The sequence below is a fragment of the Chenopodium quinoa genome, unplaced genomic scaffold, assembly GCF_001683475.1.
Source record: "Chenopodium quinoa cultivar QQ74 unplaced genomic scaffold, ASM168347v1, whole genome shotgun sequence".
Classification (NCBI taxonomy): Eukaryota; Viridiplantae; Streptophyta; class Magnoliopsida; order Caryophyllales; family Amaranthaceae; genus Chenopodium; species Chenopodium quinoa.
In genome coordinates, this window is record NW_018742484.1 from 5,022,856 (window position 1) to 5,041,775 (window position 18,920).

At 31.2% G+C, this 18,920-nt stretch overlaps 1 protein-coding gene and 1 long non-coding RNA gene across 2 annotated transcripts; one reads left to right on the forward strand and one right to left on the reverse strand.

Annotated features, from left to right (window-relative positions):
* Positions 1–7,205: 7,205 nt before the first annotated feature.
* Positions 7,206–8,398, forward strand: LOC110719277. Its single transcript, XR_002511053.1, has 3 exons — positions 7,206–7,743; positions 7,832–7,892; positions 8,198–8,398. It is a non-coding gene; the product is annotated as an uncharacterized LOC110719277 (long non-coding RNA).
* Positions 8,399–16,075: 7,677 nt separating this feature from the next.
* LOC110719278 (protein DETOXIFICATION 49-like) lies at positions 16,076–18,349 on the reverse strand. The gene has a single exon (XM_021898167.1). The coding sequence runs from the start codon at positions 18,078–18,080 to the stop codon at positions 16,545–16,547; it is 1,536 nt and encodes a 511-aa protein (XP_021753859.1). The 5' UTR covers positions 18,081–18,349; the 3' UTR covers positions 16,076–16,544.
* Positions 18,350–18,920: the final 571 nt, after the last annotated feature.

Genomic DNA, 18,920 nt, shown 5'->3' on the forward strand with positions numbered 1-18,920 from the left:
AAGATTTTCCAAACCTTCAGCTTTGACACCGGGGTCAAGAATAGCAGCAATTCCATAAATGATTGGAAATTCACTAAAATAAGTATGCCACTTACGTTTCATGCTATCAAGAACGGGACGAAGTCCATCAATCTTCATATGCTCTTCGATGGTGTGAACAACTTTAACACACTCAATTATGACTAAATGAACGTTAGGCTCATAAATATAAGAGAAAATATGAGTTGCACTATCAAAAGCATTTAAAACATCACGAACAAAAGAAGCATTAGTCCAATGACTTTCGGTTATTAACTCAGTAGGATCAACACGAGTCTCATTGTAAAGTTGGGTCAAAATATCACGATACTTTATAGCATCACTCAACAACTTGAAAGTAGAATTCCAACGGGTAGGGGTATCAATAGACCATTGTCTTTTCTTAAGACCTCTCTCTTTACACATAGCTATGTACTTTCTTCTAACTGACTGAGTAATCCTAATCCATTTTATAACTGTTCTAATTGGGTTTAGCAATGGTTGCAACTCAGCGAGACCCTCTTGAACAGACAAATTCAAAATATGAGCACAACATCTAACATGCAAGAGACTACCACCCAACAACAAATTCAACTCGGAGTCATTTTTCAAATAGTCAATACACTTTGTGTTTGCAGTTGCATTATCAAGAGACAAAGAAAAAACTTTATTATTCAAGTGAAATTCTTTTAAACAATCCAAAATACGAACTTTGATGTTAAAACCGGTATGCCTTTCTTCCATAGCTTGAAAACATAGTATACGTTTTTGAATAAACCAATCATCATCCACGCAATGAGCAGTAATGCAAAGAAAAGGTTCGCCAAAACTAGAAGTCCATGTATCACTTGTAAAACTAACACGACCATCAAAAGTACGAAATAATTCAATCAAACCACTCCTATACTTATAATAAGAAGTTTGTGTATAACGTCTTAGGGTATTTCGGGGGACACGAGTAAATGCAGGTTGTAATGCAACTTTATTAAAATGCTCAACGTTTGCATTTTCACCGTAACTAAAAGGGTATTCATTAGCAATAACTAAAGTACTCATTTCATCAATCATTCTATCTTTATTATAAATGAAAGGTGTACCTCCGCCGGGTTGGTTCATGTATCCACCCAATTGTGTTTGGACGCCACCCCCCGAAGGACGGGGGCCATTTTCGAACAAGTCGTGTTTATTTTGCAAATGCCGACTCAAGGTTCCGGTTCCATCTCCCGTTTTCCAATTATATGACTTGACATTTGCACCTAGCGCCTTGCAAACTAGGCATGTACACGTGAACCTCTTTGGTTGACCAGGTTGCCATCCCGGGGGTGTGACCTCAACTCGTTCAAAATGTTTCCACACCCAAGAAAAATGTGCTCGACCTCTACTTTCACCGCCACCACCTTTCATAAATCAAATTATTAAAATTAATTTTTAAATGCTATTCATGAAAATAAGCTTTTAAATTTTAAATATTTTAATTATACTTATTTAAACGCATTTTTCATGGTAATTAACTAATTGTAAATCATAGAAAATTGGAAACTAAACTAACTTTATAATCATTAATAATAGTTTTTTTAAATATTCATAACAATAAAAATTTAATTAGAAATTACCTTGAGATGAAGGTTGAGATGTTGGTTGCGATGGAGGTGGCATAGTTGAACTTGATGATTGGTGGGACTCGTGGGAGAAATGTTGTGGTGGAGACGTTTGAATATTTTGCCTATCTCCTAAACCATAATCTCCATATTCATTGACAAATTGGTTTAAATTTTCCGTATTAATTTCATACGAAAAATTTGCACCACCACTCCTTTGGCTACCACTTCGACCACCACTTTGACTTCTTCCCATTCCTCCTCTTGAGCTCATTTTTTTTTGTATGATTACTAATTATAATATGGAGAAGAACTTTTTTTTTTTAGAATCTTAAGAATACTAATAATAATATTAAGGAGATTTTTTTTTAACAAAAATATAACTCTATATAACACTTGAGAATTTGAGAACAATAAGAATTTTTAAGTAAGAGAGAAAGAAAGCTTGAATTTGTGTGGAAATTTGAGTGAAATGGAATTGGTATTTATAGGAAAAATAGAATGGATGATCATACACTTAAAAAACTAGCCGTTAGATACAAAAAACTGGCCGTTAGATACAAAAAACTAGCCGTTTTTTTTTTTAAAATGGATGTTAGGCCGTGCGGGTCGTGCGAATTGTGCGGGCTGTGCGGGCCGTGCGGGTTGTGCGGGTTGTGCCGGCCGTGCGGGTTGGGTGGGTCATGCGTGCGGGTTGGGTGGGTCATGCGTGCCGGTTAGGTGGGTTGGCTCGTGCGGGTTGGGTGGGTCATTCGTGCGGGTGGGCCGTGCGGGCTGGGTTGTGCCAGGTGGGTCGGGTTAGGTGGGTTCACGGGCTAGGTGTGTCGAATTAAATGAGTCAAAACGGGTTGTGCGATTTGGGTCGAATCAAACGGGTTAAACTGAGCTGGGTTGAAATGGGTTGTGTCAAAAATTTTGGACCCACGACACAACCCGGATTAAATCCGAGCTGTGCCGGGCTGTGCCGGATTGAAACCGGGTCGGACCCACGTGACCCACCAGCCGTGCGAGTTAGGGTGGGCTGGGTCCAACCCGGCCAACTGGCCACCTCTATCCTAAAGTAAATAAATTATAAGGAAAAGAGAGTTGTCATCTTAAGATAGGCGCTCTATAACTATGTAAAAAGAGAACGCGATGCTCTATAACTATGTAAAAAGAGAACACCTATCTATGAGGCGCTCTATTTTCCTTAAAAAAAATTTATTATTATTATTTGAAATAATAATAATAATAAATATATTACTTGAGAAAAAAATTTACAAATACAACTAATTAATACATGTACTCCGATCGTTTAAGAAAAAAAAAAAAATTATACTCCGTAATTATCAACGTGCAACCCATCAAATCCACCCACTCCCCCACCCACGACCCAAACTCACCACCACTGCCCCCAGGACCTACCTCCACGACCCACAGCACCCACACCACCTACAACACCCACGAAAAACCGCCACACTACCCAAAATTTAACACAAACAATTATCTCAAAACTAACAAATAGTAAAATCAGATGTAAGTACTAACAAGAACAACACAAATTACATCGAAAAATTCAAAAATTTGAAATCATACAATTAACTAAAAATATACTTCGTATATAACCTAAAATTACAATTATATCAAAAATTGATTATAATTAAAAATTTGAACTAAAAGCAATAACAAAAAAAAAAAAAAACGCGTTATATGTTGCGACGGTGGTGGGTTTCCATGGTGGCTTGTTGTTAAAGATTTTCATATGTTAATGTAAAATTTACTTTTACATGGATCCACATAGTTTAAGTTTTTACTTTTATTTTATTTATTTTTTTAATTAAACATTAACCTTGTTCAAATCACCTTAAAAAAAAATATTCATTAAAAATAATTTCAATTCAATAAAAATAATTCAGTTTAGTAAAATTAAGTTCAGTTCAGCAAAAAGAATTTAAGTTCATTCAACAAAAATAATTTCACTTTAATAAAACTAATTTTAGTTGAGCAAAAATAAGGTGAAGTGGGCCACAAATATATAATGTTAGTCTTATTATGATCATTTTATGGTAATTACTTTAACCATTTAAAGTTAGTGAGTGTCGTGAAAAATAGAGTTTTTTTCCTTAAGATAATATTTTGTTGGTCCATAAGCTTTACTTATTTTGATAGATTGACTAATATTATAGAGTGATTTGCTCTCAGTTATGTATAAAATCTTTATAATTATGTTGAATGGGACTTTCCTTGGGGATGTTTGTATGTCTTCTTTGGGGTTTAAAGACAATTGGATAAATTGTCTTTTCAAAGGTATTAGGACAAAGTTTCAAAATATTTCAATTCATGATTTTACTAGAGGAAGTCGGTAAAATTCCTTTAATAAGCTAATTATTGTATGGAATGTTATCTTGGCATCTTGCACGAGTTATATTTTTATCTCGACACTTTTTTTTCTTCTCTTTTCTCTTAGATTATACTTTCTATATTTAATTTAGAAAATTCACCATTTAAAAAAAAATGTGTTTCAAGGCACAACTTTAAACATAAATATTTTAAATCATTTATTAGTAAAAAAGTATAAAGACTATAAATTATGAAACTAATTCATTCATTTTCTCATTCTAAAAAATTTCACTTAATGTATCATTTTTACTACAATCTAGTCTTTGAAATCCTAGCCTTCTTAGCTTTCCCTTCATATATATGCATTGTTCTTTCATAACATTAGATCCAATAAAGGTTACAAACTTTCAATCAATATATAGTTCCCCCAAACCCTTTGTTTAATACATGCTATGTAATATGTAGTTTACAAATAGATTATGGTACGATTGAGAATTTGATATGAAGATGTGATTTATCATGTAAGTGTATTTTTTTTATAGCGAAAGTCTCTACTTTAACGAAAAATGCATAATCATCAAAGATTACACACGATACAAAATCATGGAATTGCATGCAAATTAAATACATTCGAGTTTGGTCATAGTTATTTATTTTGAAAGCTTAAGTAAACATGTATGCAAATGCAACGGTTTAAAATGTACAAGTAATATAATAATTAAAATAGTACAAAGTAACTCACTGTAGTTGTCAACTCGCATGTATAATTTTTAAAAACTTTCTTTCAGTCGTATTTTTTTTTTTTCAAGTACAGAAATTAATAATTTTTTTTTATATTGATTTTTACTTTTCAAAATCGCGTGTATAATTTCAAAAGATACTCAATTACTACTATTGGAGGGGGTAAATTATGATTTATAACGACAGGATTAAGAGTATTGTCATAAAGAAGACAAAAGAACATTATGAAAACATAAATACCATATGTTTCGTGGAAGGTTGCAAGAATAGCTATGTAATAATCACGGTTAAAGCTAGCTAGATTAGCTAGCTATATCTATTAGTAATAGTAATTAAAAGTATTAAACCAATCATGATAATGGAATGGCTGACTTTGGAGGCCATGATATATATATGGTGGATGGTATGATATTTGAATAATCATTTACCCTAATCATTTAATTAAGCCTGCATATTTAGAAGTATAATTTAAATGTTTATTCAACTAATCCAATCAAAAAAATATTCTCCACTACAAATGTTGGAAGAATATGTACATAGTGCTTTGTGAAGCCATTGGATTGACTAACTTAATACGAAGTATAGTTTCTCTTGTCTAAATGTCTGATAATCTTAAAATTAGTGCGTGCTATAGAATAGTTTAATGCCCTAGGAATCCAATGATTAAGAGAGGATTTCTTAGATGGATGTGGTGTAATTTTAGTTAGTAGCCAATTAAACACTATATTGAAATTACTTGCTTTTGTTTAGTTAATCTATTAGCAACTTAGCATAGCATCTGTCCCAACAATTTTAATTACCTGTATACATATCCGATCCATTTATTTGAAATTATAAGTTCTTTTAAGAGTATCATCTTTTTTACGAGGAAATAAAAACTAGATTAGTCGTCCATGCAATGTAATAAGACAAATGTAACTATAATTTAGTAGAACAAATCCAATTACAAGAATTAAACCATTAAAACATGGAGTGATAATTATAATCATAATTACGCGAGAAGCCGAGAAATCTGTGGCTTGACTTGCCTCCCAAAACAGTGGTAAAAAGGAACTACCAGTAATTATAATTTCAGAGGATCCTTCTTCGGCCACATCCACATTGTATATCTATATTATGTCGAAAATAGGCATAGACATATTCCATTGTTACTTACTTAGAGAAGCTTTTGCGTGAGACTGAATTCACTGTGAGTCCAATATATTTGACGATAATATTTTAATCACAATTTTTTGTATGCGGCCTGACCTGTACCGTGCGGCAGGGATTACTCGAGTTACTCGGTTAGGACTTACTCGAGTTGTTACTCGAGTTTCTCAGCCAGGGGTTACTCGAGTTGTCGAGGTTAGTCGAATTACTCGGTCAGGGGTTACTCGAGTTGTCGGGGTTACTCAAGTTACTAGGTCAGGGGTTTACTTGAGTTACTCTTGACCGAGTAACCCCTCAAGTAACCCCTGAGTGGGTAACCCCTCAAGTAACCCCTGAATAAATCCTCAAGTAACCCCTGACCGAACTCTTTAAGTAACCCCTGACCGAACTCTTTAAGTAACCCCTGACTGAATTACTTAAAAAACCCCTGACCGAACTCGAGTAACCCTTGACCGAGTAACTCGAATAACCCATGACCGAGTAACTCGAGTAACCCCTGACCGAGTAACTCGAATAACCCATGACCGAGTAACTCGAGTAACCCCTGACCGAGTAACTCGAGTAACCCCTGACCGAGTAACTCGAGTAACCCCTGACCGAGTAACTCGAATAACCCATGACCGAGTAACTCGAGTAACCCCTGACCGAGTAACTCGAGTTACCCCTGACCGAGTAATTCAAGTAACCCCTGACTGAATAATTCGGGTAATCCCTAATAAAATAACTCGGGTAACCCCTGCCACACGGTGTGGTCTGCTGCACCAAAAAGTTGTTGTATTCTATTATCTGATAATAATATTCTAATATATGACATTAATATTCTAATATCTGACAATAATATTATAATATATGACATTAATAATCTAATATCTGACATTAATAATCTAATGTCAGATTATTATTAATGTCGAATAGAAATTATTAATGTCTATTAAAATATTAATGTTATATATTAGAATATTATTGTGAGATATTAAATTATTATTGTCAGATATATTGGACTCACTGTGAGTTCGATTCACCCAAATTTTTTTTTACTTATTTGATAATGTTGATGATGCAAAGATAATTTCCTTCAAGTATAAGACGTGTGATCTCAGGAAACATTATTATTTGAATTTTTGATACTATATTGTATGAAATTAATAAAATTTTCTCATATATTAAAAAGTCAAAATTCAATCAAATCAAAAGATCGATAAAATCAAACTAGACCAAGCTAAGTTAAAAAAGATCAGATTTAACCAATTCAAACCTTATAAAATTCATATTAGGTAATCTTATTTCAGATAAAGAGAACTATATAGCCTTATTATATTAGTCTCTCAAATATGGTTAAAAAATTCATTATTTATAAATGAAAAACTAGTAACCCTACCTAGCCATTTTGTCCTTATTCATAAACTCGTCAAATAGGCCAAGGTGGATGTCTATGCACTCAGGTCTCAGGGGTTCAAATTTCATCATCGATCATATATGCCCCATCACCCACTTAACTGGATATCCATATTTATTTAACACCCATCTTACCTGTTCTACCACCTATCTACTTACTTAATCCATCCCACATTACGCCAAAAAAAAGATTTTATAGCGCTTTTATTATAGCGGTTTTGTTAAGAGTGCTATAAAATAGTCAATTAAAATCTATCACTATTATAGCGGTTCTTTAATAACCGCTATTAATAATATAACTATTATAGCGGTTTTCAAGTAACCGCTATTAAAAGCTATTTGTGGTACAGCTGAAACAAAAACCTTCATTTGTCTACATTACTTTCTCACCTTGAATTAATGGTCGTTGTTCATTATTAAAAATCTCATTACTCTAAGTCACTCAGAAACAAATTTTCTAGCTGTTCTTTTTATTTCAATTTTCTTATGCTTAGCCTTTTGGATCTAGGTATCAAAAATTGGGGTATCGTTTCTGATTTTAATTAATTGTGAAGCTTCTGTTTTTGCTTCTCAAAATCTGTATATTAATCTTTTATGTTTCCTCTTTTCAGTATCATCACAAAATTGGGGTTCCAAATATTCAAATTAGTTAAAGCATGACACTTGAAATTGGTATGAACAATCCATCCTAATCTTATTGTTTCCGGTTTATAACTGCTGAATTTGTGGGTGTTTTTTTTTAGAATTGAATTGTTGATTGATATGGAGTAGTTAACTAGATTAGTTTTACAAGCCCTAGATCTAGGATGTTCTAATTTGTTTCATGACTCAATTGTGCATTTTAGTAGTTCAGTACATGCATTTTGGGATTTAATATTCACTACTTCACTAGTAGTTTTTCATTGTAGTATTTATCATATTATTCATATGTATATTGTTTCTAATGCAAAAATTTTCCATCAACATTTGTTTTTCAGGTTCATGTTTAAGTTACAACCAAAATCAAGATTGATCAAATCTGATTGAATTTAAGGTGCCAAGCAAGATGATTGAGTTTTCCCATAACTAGTACATAGATTACAGGAATGTATATCCGTAATAAATTTCATGAACATTACAGATGAATTAGTTTTACCATAGTATAACTTTTGTTATGTTTTTATTAGATTGTATTAGTGTTTTTTTTTTTTTTTTTTTTTTTTTTTTTTTTTTTTTTGGAGGGATTATTAGATTGTATTGGTTGTATTATGGGAATATCCATTATTTATATTTAATTTATGCATAAACATATTTTATGTTATTTTTTCATAAATATTTAAGGTTTGATGTTATATTAGGTATATTCATGCGTAAATGTGTTTTTTTTTTTTTTTTTTTTGGAAATACAAAATCTTTTTATAGCGGTTCTTATAAAAACGCTGTTAAAAGAAGATATGATGTACAACCTAGAAGCACTTACTGTAGCAATTTTCTGAACTGCTATTAAAAGGCATCTTATGTTTTTATAGCGGAGTGATTAATAGCGGTTCAAGAACCGCTATAAAAAGAAATTTTAACCGCTGTAAAATGATAATTTTGGCGTAGTGACAAAATTCACCACACATGCCTAAACCAAGTATTTATTTCAACACATATAATTACATAATTCTAGATGTACCATACACTTAGGTCCATCCTAGGGTCCATGAGACATATTTACACCCCATCTTCCTTTAAGAGTTTATGATTACAAAGCTAGTACTTATCTACTTACTTACATAAAGAAGATATAATGTGCATAGATAATGAAACATCAATATTTCTATGGATGAATATGTAACACAAATTTATATAAGGGTACACATGGATCATATTGAAAGATGCACACCATGTGGGCAAGTATAGCATCTAGGTGCTCCAAATAAGTTACACAAATATATGTAGTGTGAAAAAATAAAAAATAAAAGAAAGGTGAAAGCAAAAGCAAAGGTTGAAGGCACAGTTGTTTTTGCTGGGGGTTAGGCACATCATAAATACCTTGAGTGCCATGTGCTTAATGAATGCCAGATTGGATTTGGGGACCATATTAGCAAAGCCACGAGCCTAGGAGAAATCATACTCAAAATCAGACACTGTGTTTTGTCAGAATATACATATACTTAGAATGAATAGGTTTTACTTTCCACTTTACATATCATTCACTCAATCTATCCTTCCTTCAAAGTAGGGAGATTTTTGCATTTATTCTTTTTGTTCCTAAATAATCACGGTGTTTTTTATATAGAGATAGTCGCAAAAATAATGTTATAGACAGATAATTACAAAGAGATATTGAACATAATAACCAATTTTCTAAGATGTATAGTTAATTGTTTATGTAATGTATACTCTTACCAGATATGAGCTTAAGAAGCTATATAAAAAGGGGCTAAAATGTGAGTTTAGCTAGTTAAAGTGAAAAATATAGATAAATTTTAAAGTGTTAAAAGAACCTACTATAACTTTTATGTCACGTTGGCTCTTGATATCATGTTAAAAGACCAACTTAATCAAAAACTTAAACTGATGGTTGAAGCCCAAGATCAGTTTATATTATCTATCATACAGAATACTATTATTAAAGAATAAGATTTTGAGTGAAATGAAACAGAAAAAGCTGATGAGTAATTCTACAACTGTTTCTTTTTATTTGTAACAAGGGGTATTTTATGTGAAACATAAATAATTTATTTTTTATAAATAAAAATAAACAGAGGTAGTACCATAGTATACAGTAATACAAGTAGAAAATAGAATTTCTACAATTACTAAAATCAGTTGAATATCATTGTCCAAGAATATTGTCATTTTGTGTTGTATTAAATGTTTCTGCAATATTACTGTATTATTTAGTTGACAGGAGGATGTTAAGATTGTCTCCATTTTTTATGTCTATCTCAATTGTCCAGCTCATATTCATAAGGTTTGATTTTTTATTGGTTCTTGAACGTGAGATTTTGAATTTGTGATGCAAATTCTTACAACACTACTGGTCTATTCCTATAATATTAGCTCTCCCTCAAAATGAGAACTAAACCAATTAAATAAAAGAATGCAGTATAGATCTTTATCATAAAAAAGGTGGCAATAATGATATAATGTGGCTATAGGTCACAAAAACTACTAAATCAATGATATATACATGTCACGAAATATTTTCAATGTACCATAATTAAAATAAATTTTCAGGCACAACAAAGTATTTGATTGAGTTTTAATGTGATAATCGATTAATATATTTTATCAGTTGGATACGAGACAATATTTTATCAAGTATTATAACTTTAATTCAAACAATAAACTACCGTTTATATTTATTATTAAACCCCTTAACAAGTTAGATTCTAGGTTAGTAGTTCGATGACCATTATACATGCAATGTAATCATACTTGCTCATGGAAAACAACTTGGTAGACAAAATTATTCATTAATTAAGCCAAGGTCACGAGGGCTTAGCTTGAATTAGCAATTAGTGGATTAAGGGTTGGCCTTTAATAATTATCAATATTGGATTAAATATCATGTGCCTATCAATCTTAGGCAAACTAAAAGTGAGTATATGTTGGAAATAAAACTAACTAATAAATTCATATCTCACCAAAATTCAATAAAAATAAAAAAATAACAACTTTGAATGATCCAAAAAAAATGTCACCCTCATATGAGCATTACTAATAATGACGAGGAAACATTATTTTGTGATATGTATTGTACTCCTTTTAATTTCATGGTTTCCTAGTCTTATTGCTGTCCAATTAGAATTTATATCATTGACCTTGCCCAAAAAAAAAAAAAAAAAAAAGGGTCTTTAGCACTTGGGATTATTTGTTTGAAAATAATGCAAAAATAAAGGACATGTTGGTTTCAATAATTAGGACAATTACCCTCACATGCCAACTAAGTTGGAATTGTGAGTTGGGATGAGAAGCACAAGACATGTAGAATTTATGTACCCCATCTGTTTTTTTAGCTTATTGATATTTCATCACCTTTCATTTTAATTTTGACGTGTTTTATTTTACGAACTTATTTTTTACTTTATTTTATTTTTTTGCAAACACATATCACTATATTATTTTATCTATGATTAACAATTTTTCTTTTTTTTTCGAGACATCCTACTCTTTCTTACACCCACCAGACCACCTCTATACCCTTACTATTCTTATACTCCATATTATTCATATTTTTCTTACTTCCATCTCTTTTTAAAACATAACAAAATTCCACACATTCTAGACCTTACGACCTTATTTCTCCTGCTTAGCATACATAGAAAGTGGAGTAGTTATTACTTATCTTTGGCTTCATTTTGATGTCACATTCATTGAAATTTAAAGACCCACAACTAGGAGTCTTAGGTAGCTTATAAGGAACAACGATCGTGGTATGGGACCAATTTGTTAAGTGTCAATACAAACATTATGAGAAATTGGAAAATTTAAAGGGAAAATAAAAACAATAATATGGCTAAGGCATTATAAATTTATTGAATGTATAAGACAAATTTTATTTGTTAGCTTCATTCAATATTTGTTTCACCAATGTGTGTATGTGTCAACGACAACTTTAACTATATTGCAGTAGATCGATCATTAAAATGAGTGATTCAATTTTTTTTAAGGTCTTAAATTAATTGTTTGATACTTGTATAAACGTTGAAATAATAATTTATGCTAAAAGTATGCATGATTAGGGAAGTGGGGTTAGGGAGGGATGGGTGTTTGGCTATTTTGGGGATGATTTTGAAAATTTGGTTGTTGTTTAAGGCAAATTATTGTGATGCACTTGTAATTGTTTGTTTGTAAGTGAATAGAGTTGTTTGTAAATGAATAGGAGAAATGACTCGAGGAAGAAGATTTAAGGGGGGCCAAAGGGGCGCGCCTCCTATATGCATGCCATTTCGACCATTGCTATATTTTACGGATGCACTCTAGTTTCTTTGTTTGTAAGTGTAAAGAGATTGTATTGTCAAATGTGTTTCCTCTAAGTATCTCAATTGTAATTTATCTTAAGTGTCCAAGTATAAATAACTTTTAATTTTATAAACCAATTACAAGTATATGTTCTACTATAGATGAAGGGACTATATGTTCGTTTACCACCTCTTTTTTAGAAAGGGTCGTGATAATAAGTGATGCCATAGATTTATAACAAATTGACTTCAATGGAGAATTATCTAACTAAACACAAATTGACCTGAATTTAAAGTTGTTTTTTTTTTTTTTTTTAAGCCACCTGAATTTAAAGTTGTTTAATTAGTATGACCTAAATTTAATATAACTTCTTCTCAAAAAAAAAAAAAAAAAAGAGAATAATATATAACTTAATTTAAATTTGGCCTACACATTTGATTTGGCAGTTTAATTAGAGAGATTGATCACGATCCGTGTGTTTATGAAAATCACACTTGGCTAATGATGATTAGATTCTTTTATCTCTTTTAAAAGAATGAAACAAAGTTAATAATCCATCCATTTCAATTTATAGCTAGTTTTAATTAATGTCTAACTAGTTTTGGCCTTGTGCATTGCACGGATACATAATAATAAGATTTTATTGTAATGATAGTCAATTGAAATAAAGTTAATTTTAATTAAATGACTTATATAATTTTATTTTTTTTGAAATTCAAATTTATTTAATATCTACCCTTAAAATTATGTGTTACATTATATATAAATTATTAAAAGAATTTTCACAAATTTTCATATATGGCTGACCATACCGTGTGGCCGAGATACTTATTGAAGGGTTACTTGGTCGGTCAGGGGTTACTCTCACACAGAAAACACGCTAACCGACTGAGTAACCCTAAAAATGAGTAATTTTTGACCGACTGAGTAAACCCTAAATAAGTAACCCCGGCCACACGATGTGGCCAGCCGTATAGAAAAAGCACTAAGCAATTTTCGTTTTTTTTTTTTTAATTTTTTTTTTAAGAAAAATAAAATAAAATTAAGAATGAACAAAAATTGTAACAAGTTAATTCCATGTATCATTAAGCTTGTAATGCAAAATAACATTTCATGAGACTTTAGAATGATATCCTGTAAATAAACATTTCATGAGAACTCTTTTTTTTTTTTTTTTTTTTTTTTTTGAACGGCAAACATTTCAGGAGACTTTTCATATTTAACTCTTTATTTAAACTTTTATAAGAAGTTGATAACTAACATAATAAAGTTCAAACGAAACAGAAGCGTTCATCGACGAATTCTTTGGACAAAGCATAACTGGCAAGTCTTTAAACTTTAAAGGCCCAACACAATTTGTGAGTCCATAATAAAGCCTGAAAACATGACAAAATGGCTAGCAACTTATCTAATAACTGATTGTACACTTGCACCTTGCTAGGTACGATTAGGCTTTAACCAAAAAAAAAAGGTACAATTAGGCCATAATGATATAGCCCATCTTTCTTTTCCAAGTTTTTTTAAAGAAAAAAAAAATAAAAAAATGTCTTTCTACATTTTATTAACAACCCGAATAAAAACAATTTAAATATCACCTCTATTTTCTATTATTCTAGCTAAGTGTACCCTAAAATATCCATGTACATGATTATGGAATGTGTAGACTGTTCTTGAGAGTTATTCGTATTGTTTAGAACTTTTTTAGTAAGAAGATTAGAGCATTCTACATTTAGGAAGTTTTCAGGCTTAGGGGATTGACTTATAAATAGGCACCGAGACTCATATTTATGAACAAGTTGAGTAAAGGCAAGTAATCTTCATCTAAATAATGGTGCTTCAATTAATTTCCATCCCAAGCTATATAATTTTGAAATGAAAAACGTTTGTATCCTTGGTCAAACATTTATACTTTATATTATATGATTCCAAAAAATTAGTTTTTGTTGTAGTGTCCTTGTGTTAGGACACAAATGGTTCCATAAAACTAGTGTTAGGGCCGTCTCAATCATCATGGAGACCCTTTGCAATTATATTAAAATTAAACCTTCGATAAATGAAATGTAAGATAAACTAACAAAATATATATATATATATATATATATATATATATATATATATATATATATATATATATCCTAATTAGACCAAAATCCTCATATTGATTTAAGAAATTCCTTATACCACTAAACCACGCCAAATTATTTCAGATTATATAGTTACACAACAAATTGGGTAAATTTGTTATAACATGAGAGTTCTCAAACAAAATTGATCATGCAGTGCAAACTATTTAATAACTAGTTTGTAGAAGTAAGATTTAATATGACATATAATTATATCGATCTACAAAGCCAGACAAAAAAAATCCTACAACTTAAAATATATATTGCCAATGATATGGTTAATGATGGTGTGTAGACATAATAGGAGGAATCACAATTAGAGTTTGAATCACAAATTATATATAATAATTAACTTGTTTGATTACATGAGATACTGATGATTAAATTGAAGGTATATATGATTAAATATCTAGAATTTAATTTAAAAATCAATATTATCAAACGCAAAACTCAGAAAATTTGTTCACCTACCGTTATATTTTATGTATTTATAAATGTATGATAAAATTTGTCAATAGTATCATCTAATATTTTTAATAATTTATATATAATTAAATAATATCAATGGAAAATATAAGCTAATGTAGTTAGTATCTTTGAAGTCTGAAAGTTATATTATTAATATTTTTCATAATTTATTAAGCATGATATTCAATTGAAAACATTATAGCTAATTAAATAATGTTTTGTAAAGAAGATACGTTTTCTGTTAATAGTAGGGCTAATTAAAGGTTTAAAGGTAAGACACTACTCATACACACTCGTTCAAACAGATTCCAACACTTTATAAAAAGCAAGATATACCTTCTATTAAAATCTATTAAGTGTCAATTATAGTGCTTCAACTAACTAATGAAACTAGTCTTTATATGCTTTGGATTCTAAACATGTATTTTATTAATATATATCATATTAATGCTGAGAGATTGACTACACATAAGATTAAATTATACACAAATTCTCTAAAAAGGTGGGTGCACGTTAATTTATTATAAGACGGGTTAAAGTTATGTTAAAAGTATTTAAAGTTACCTTTTATATTACAAAAGTTATTAATTTTCTAATAATAAATTTCATCTTACAAAAAACTTATAATGTATTAGATTAATCATATTAGCCTTTATAATACGTAATCATGAATTTATAAGAATTAAACATTAAAATAAAACTCAAACCAACGACAAATCAAAAGTTACCCTTTAAGGAGTTAAAGTTACTATAAAAAATAGTTAAAGTTACTCTCAAACTGACCATCTTACAATAAAATTAATATACACCCGCCTTATACAAGACTTATTGTAAATTATAGAAGGTTCCATCCCAAATAACCAAATGAAAATAAATAGGCTAATAAAGAAGTTTTTTTTTTTTTTTTTTTTGACAAGAAATATAAATAAAGAATTATCTCTTTAGAATATAATATAAAGTGAAAGTGAAGGATAGCTCAAGTGGTTAGAGCTCCCCTCCCGGTTCCAGGTCATCCTGAGATCGATTCTCATTACCAGCCTTTGTGGCTCTCTAATAACAGTGTGTTTTTAAAGGGAATTTCCATAATTATCGGATACCTATTATCTTTTCCCCCCATAAAGTCATGATATACAAAGTATAGGTTCCTTAGATAGTACTCCGTACCAACGATATTGAGATCGACAATTAATTATAGTCTAAGACAGAATTATCAATTACATAGTCACTTGTTTTGATTAAGACATTCTGTTCTCAAGACCTAAATAAGTCTATAGTGATTATTATTATTATTATTATTTTTTTTTTTTTTCAGTTTTGCAATTTGTAAAAACAATATACAATACAAACTAATTTAACCAAAAAAAATAAAAATAAAAAATTCCCTATTTGAATAATAATTGAAAATTGCGGGAACAATAAAAATCTATAGACTAGTACTCATTTTCAATGAAGTGTACAAAAATATCAAAGTTCCATTACTGACTTCACTCTCTATATAGCACAAATAGCCAAATACACGTTAGATGTAGGGCTTGAAATATACTTCTTGACTCTAACCTACGTGCCTTTGAATAATTCGTTAGGTACTTTACTCCTAATATCTTCTACCTTAATATAAATATCAATATAAATATAATATTAGTTTAAGAATATCATACTATGTTGAATAAAATGTATGGCACAACTTTTTTCCATGTGATATACCGATGACTGATTTTAATCATAATTAAGTTCTCTAATACACCTCGGATTTTTCAGATCGATGCTCCATTAGTACTTTTTTTTATTAGTGTATGTATTACTTCACGAATTCACAGTTATCCGCTCCAAAACCACAATCATAACCACAATCATCTAAGATTAACTCTTGAGCCCGTTGGGCGTGAACCTTCCAATTCGTCCGAACCAACACGAAAAACATGGCAACCACACACGAACCTTGGGCTGTTAGCAACCCGAGCCACAAACCTTTGAATCCAAACCCCAACTTAAACCCCAACCATAAAGCCACAGGCATACCCACCAAATAAAAGCTTCCAAGGTTAACAATTGCACCTAATTTGGGCCTAGCAAGCCCCCTTAAAACCCCACATCCTGTAGTTTGTGGGCAATTTCCTAGCTCACAAAGGCCAATTATGGGCAAAACTATTGAAGTTAGTGCTATAATTTCCACGTCTTTGGTAAAAAAACTTGCCCATTTTTTTCTTACCATGATTGTAAAAATAAGTGCACAAAATCCAAGTATGAAGCTAAAAAAGAGGCCTATAATTGTTGAAAGTTTTGCCGTTTTTGGTTGGTTTGCACCCAATTCATTTCCCACCCTAGTTGATACACTTAAACTTAGGGATGATGGGAAAATGTACATTAATGCTGTGGTTTGGATCAAAATTCCCATTGATGCAACAGTAGCTTGAGGATTAGACAATAACCCACACAGTAAAATCATGATTTCATACCACCACCATTCTAAGCATACCGAAATGCAACTTGGGATGGCTAGGTTGATAAGGGCCTTCCACCCTCGAACACATTCGCTTGTGATTGTGCACCAAGTGTTTTTATAGATGCCTGAGAAAATAATGTAAATGATAAGTGATCCTACTAGGTTGAAATTGGTTAACACCCCACTTAAGGCAACCCCTTTTGCACCAAGGTTAAGGTGTATAACAAGGAAGTAGTTGATGGGCATGTGGAGGAGGATTGCTAGAGCGGCACAACATGTTAGGGGTAGTGTTATGGATTGAGTTCGTAGGTAGATTCGTATTGGATGAAGGAGTGATTGAGCAATGAGGTCAGGAAGAGTGAAAAGAATGTAAGATTGAGCCTCATTAGCAATGTTTTCATCTTGGTGGCAAAAGAGCAAGATTTTTTTCATGTTGAGCCAAAGGAAAGAAATGGGTATTGATGCTAAGAGGAGTAGGAGGATTGTTTTTTGCAAGACTAAGCCTAGGAGTTTGTATCTTTTAGCCCCAAAGGCTTGGCCACAAATGGGTTCCATTCCCATGGCAAGGCCAGAGAGAATCGAGTAGCCGGTTATGTTGGCAAACCCTATGGCTAGAGATCCACCGGCTAAAACGAGATCTCCAATTTGGCCTAGGAAGAGCATGGAAATCATGGAGCGCGAGTAAAGAAGAAGGCCGGTTAAGACTAAAGGAAGTGCTAATCTAGTGATTAACCTTGCTTCATTTAAAGCAAGCATAAGCTGAGTTCGTGAGATTTGATGATGTTCATGTTGCTTTTGTTGGTAAGGTATTGGTGTTTTGTTGGCTAGCAAAGGCTCATGGATTATGTTGGTGGATTCTTTTTCATGAGTTTTAGTTGTGTAGGAAGACATGACTTTAGAGCTTGATGGGAAACAAAGAATGGCTTTGTCATGGGATGAATTGGGAGGGAGTCATATGGTTTTATATGAGTTCTTTTTGTCTTTTTCCTTCTTTGTTTTTTTTTTCAAAAAAAAAGACATAATTTAATTCTATTCTAATTTGAAGTATCTTTGGTGTTTACATTGCCAACGTGGTTAAAAAAAATCATTTAGTCTATAGTACATTAGTTCATCACATCAAATTAGCAACCTCCTTGCATTCTCATATATGCACCGGCCTTTCTCCCTGTCTAGAACTTAGACAAGTATCAATGCTCAAACTTTGTTCAACCTCTTATCATTAAACTATTGGTAATCAAAATTATTCTGAGTTGAAATGGGTTAAAATTTTAATTACGCTATACTAATCATAATGTGAAGCTACATTAGGTATTGTACTCTATACTTGAAATAAATTTTTATCTTATTTGATTTTATTTATTCTAAAATTTATTCAGAAATTTATATTATCCGAACTTACAAGAATGGATTAATCTTGAACTTATTTTATTGCTAAACTCATATATATACACTTATTAGCCCAACAAATTAAAGATGAAAATAAGGTAAGAAAAATGGTGAATTGAAAAATAAAGTGAGGAGAATATAGCCTTAGCCCTATTTGTTCACCTTATCTCCAATTTCTTTAGGAAACATAAGTTCTAGAGATAGAAGTTCGTGTTAATTCTCATAAGTGTAAAAAAGGGCTACACAAGAACGATTTAAGTAAAATAAGGTCTAATAAAATCTTGTAACTTGAGATGATGGGTTCAGGTTGCTTGGTTAGTTCAAATGAGTTTAATTAAGTGTACA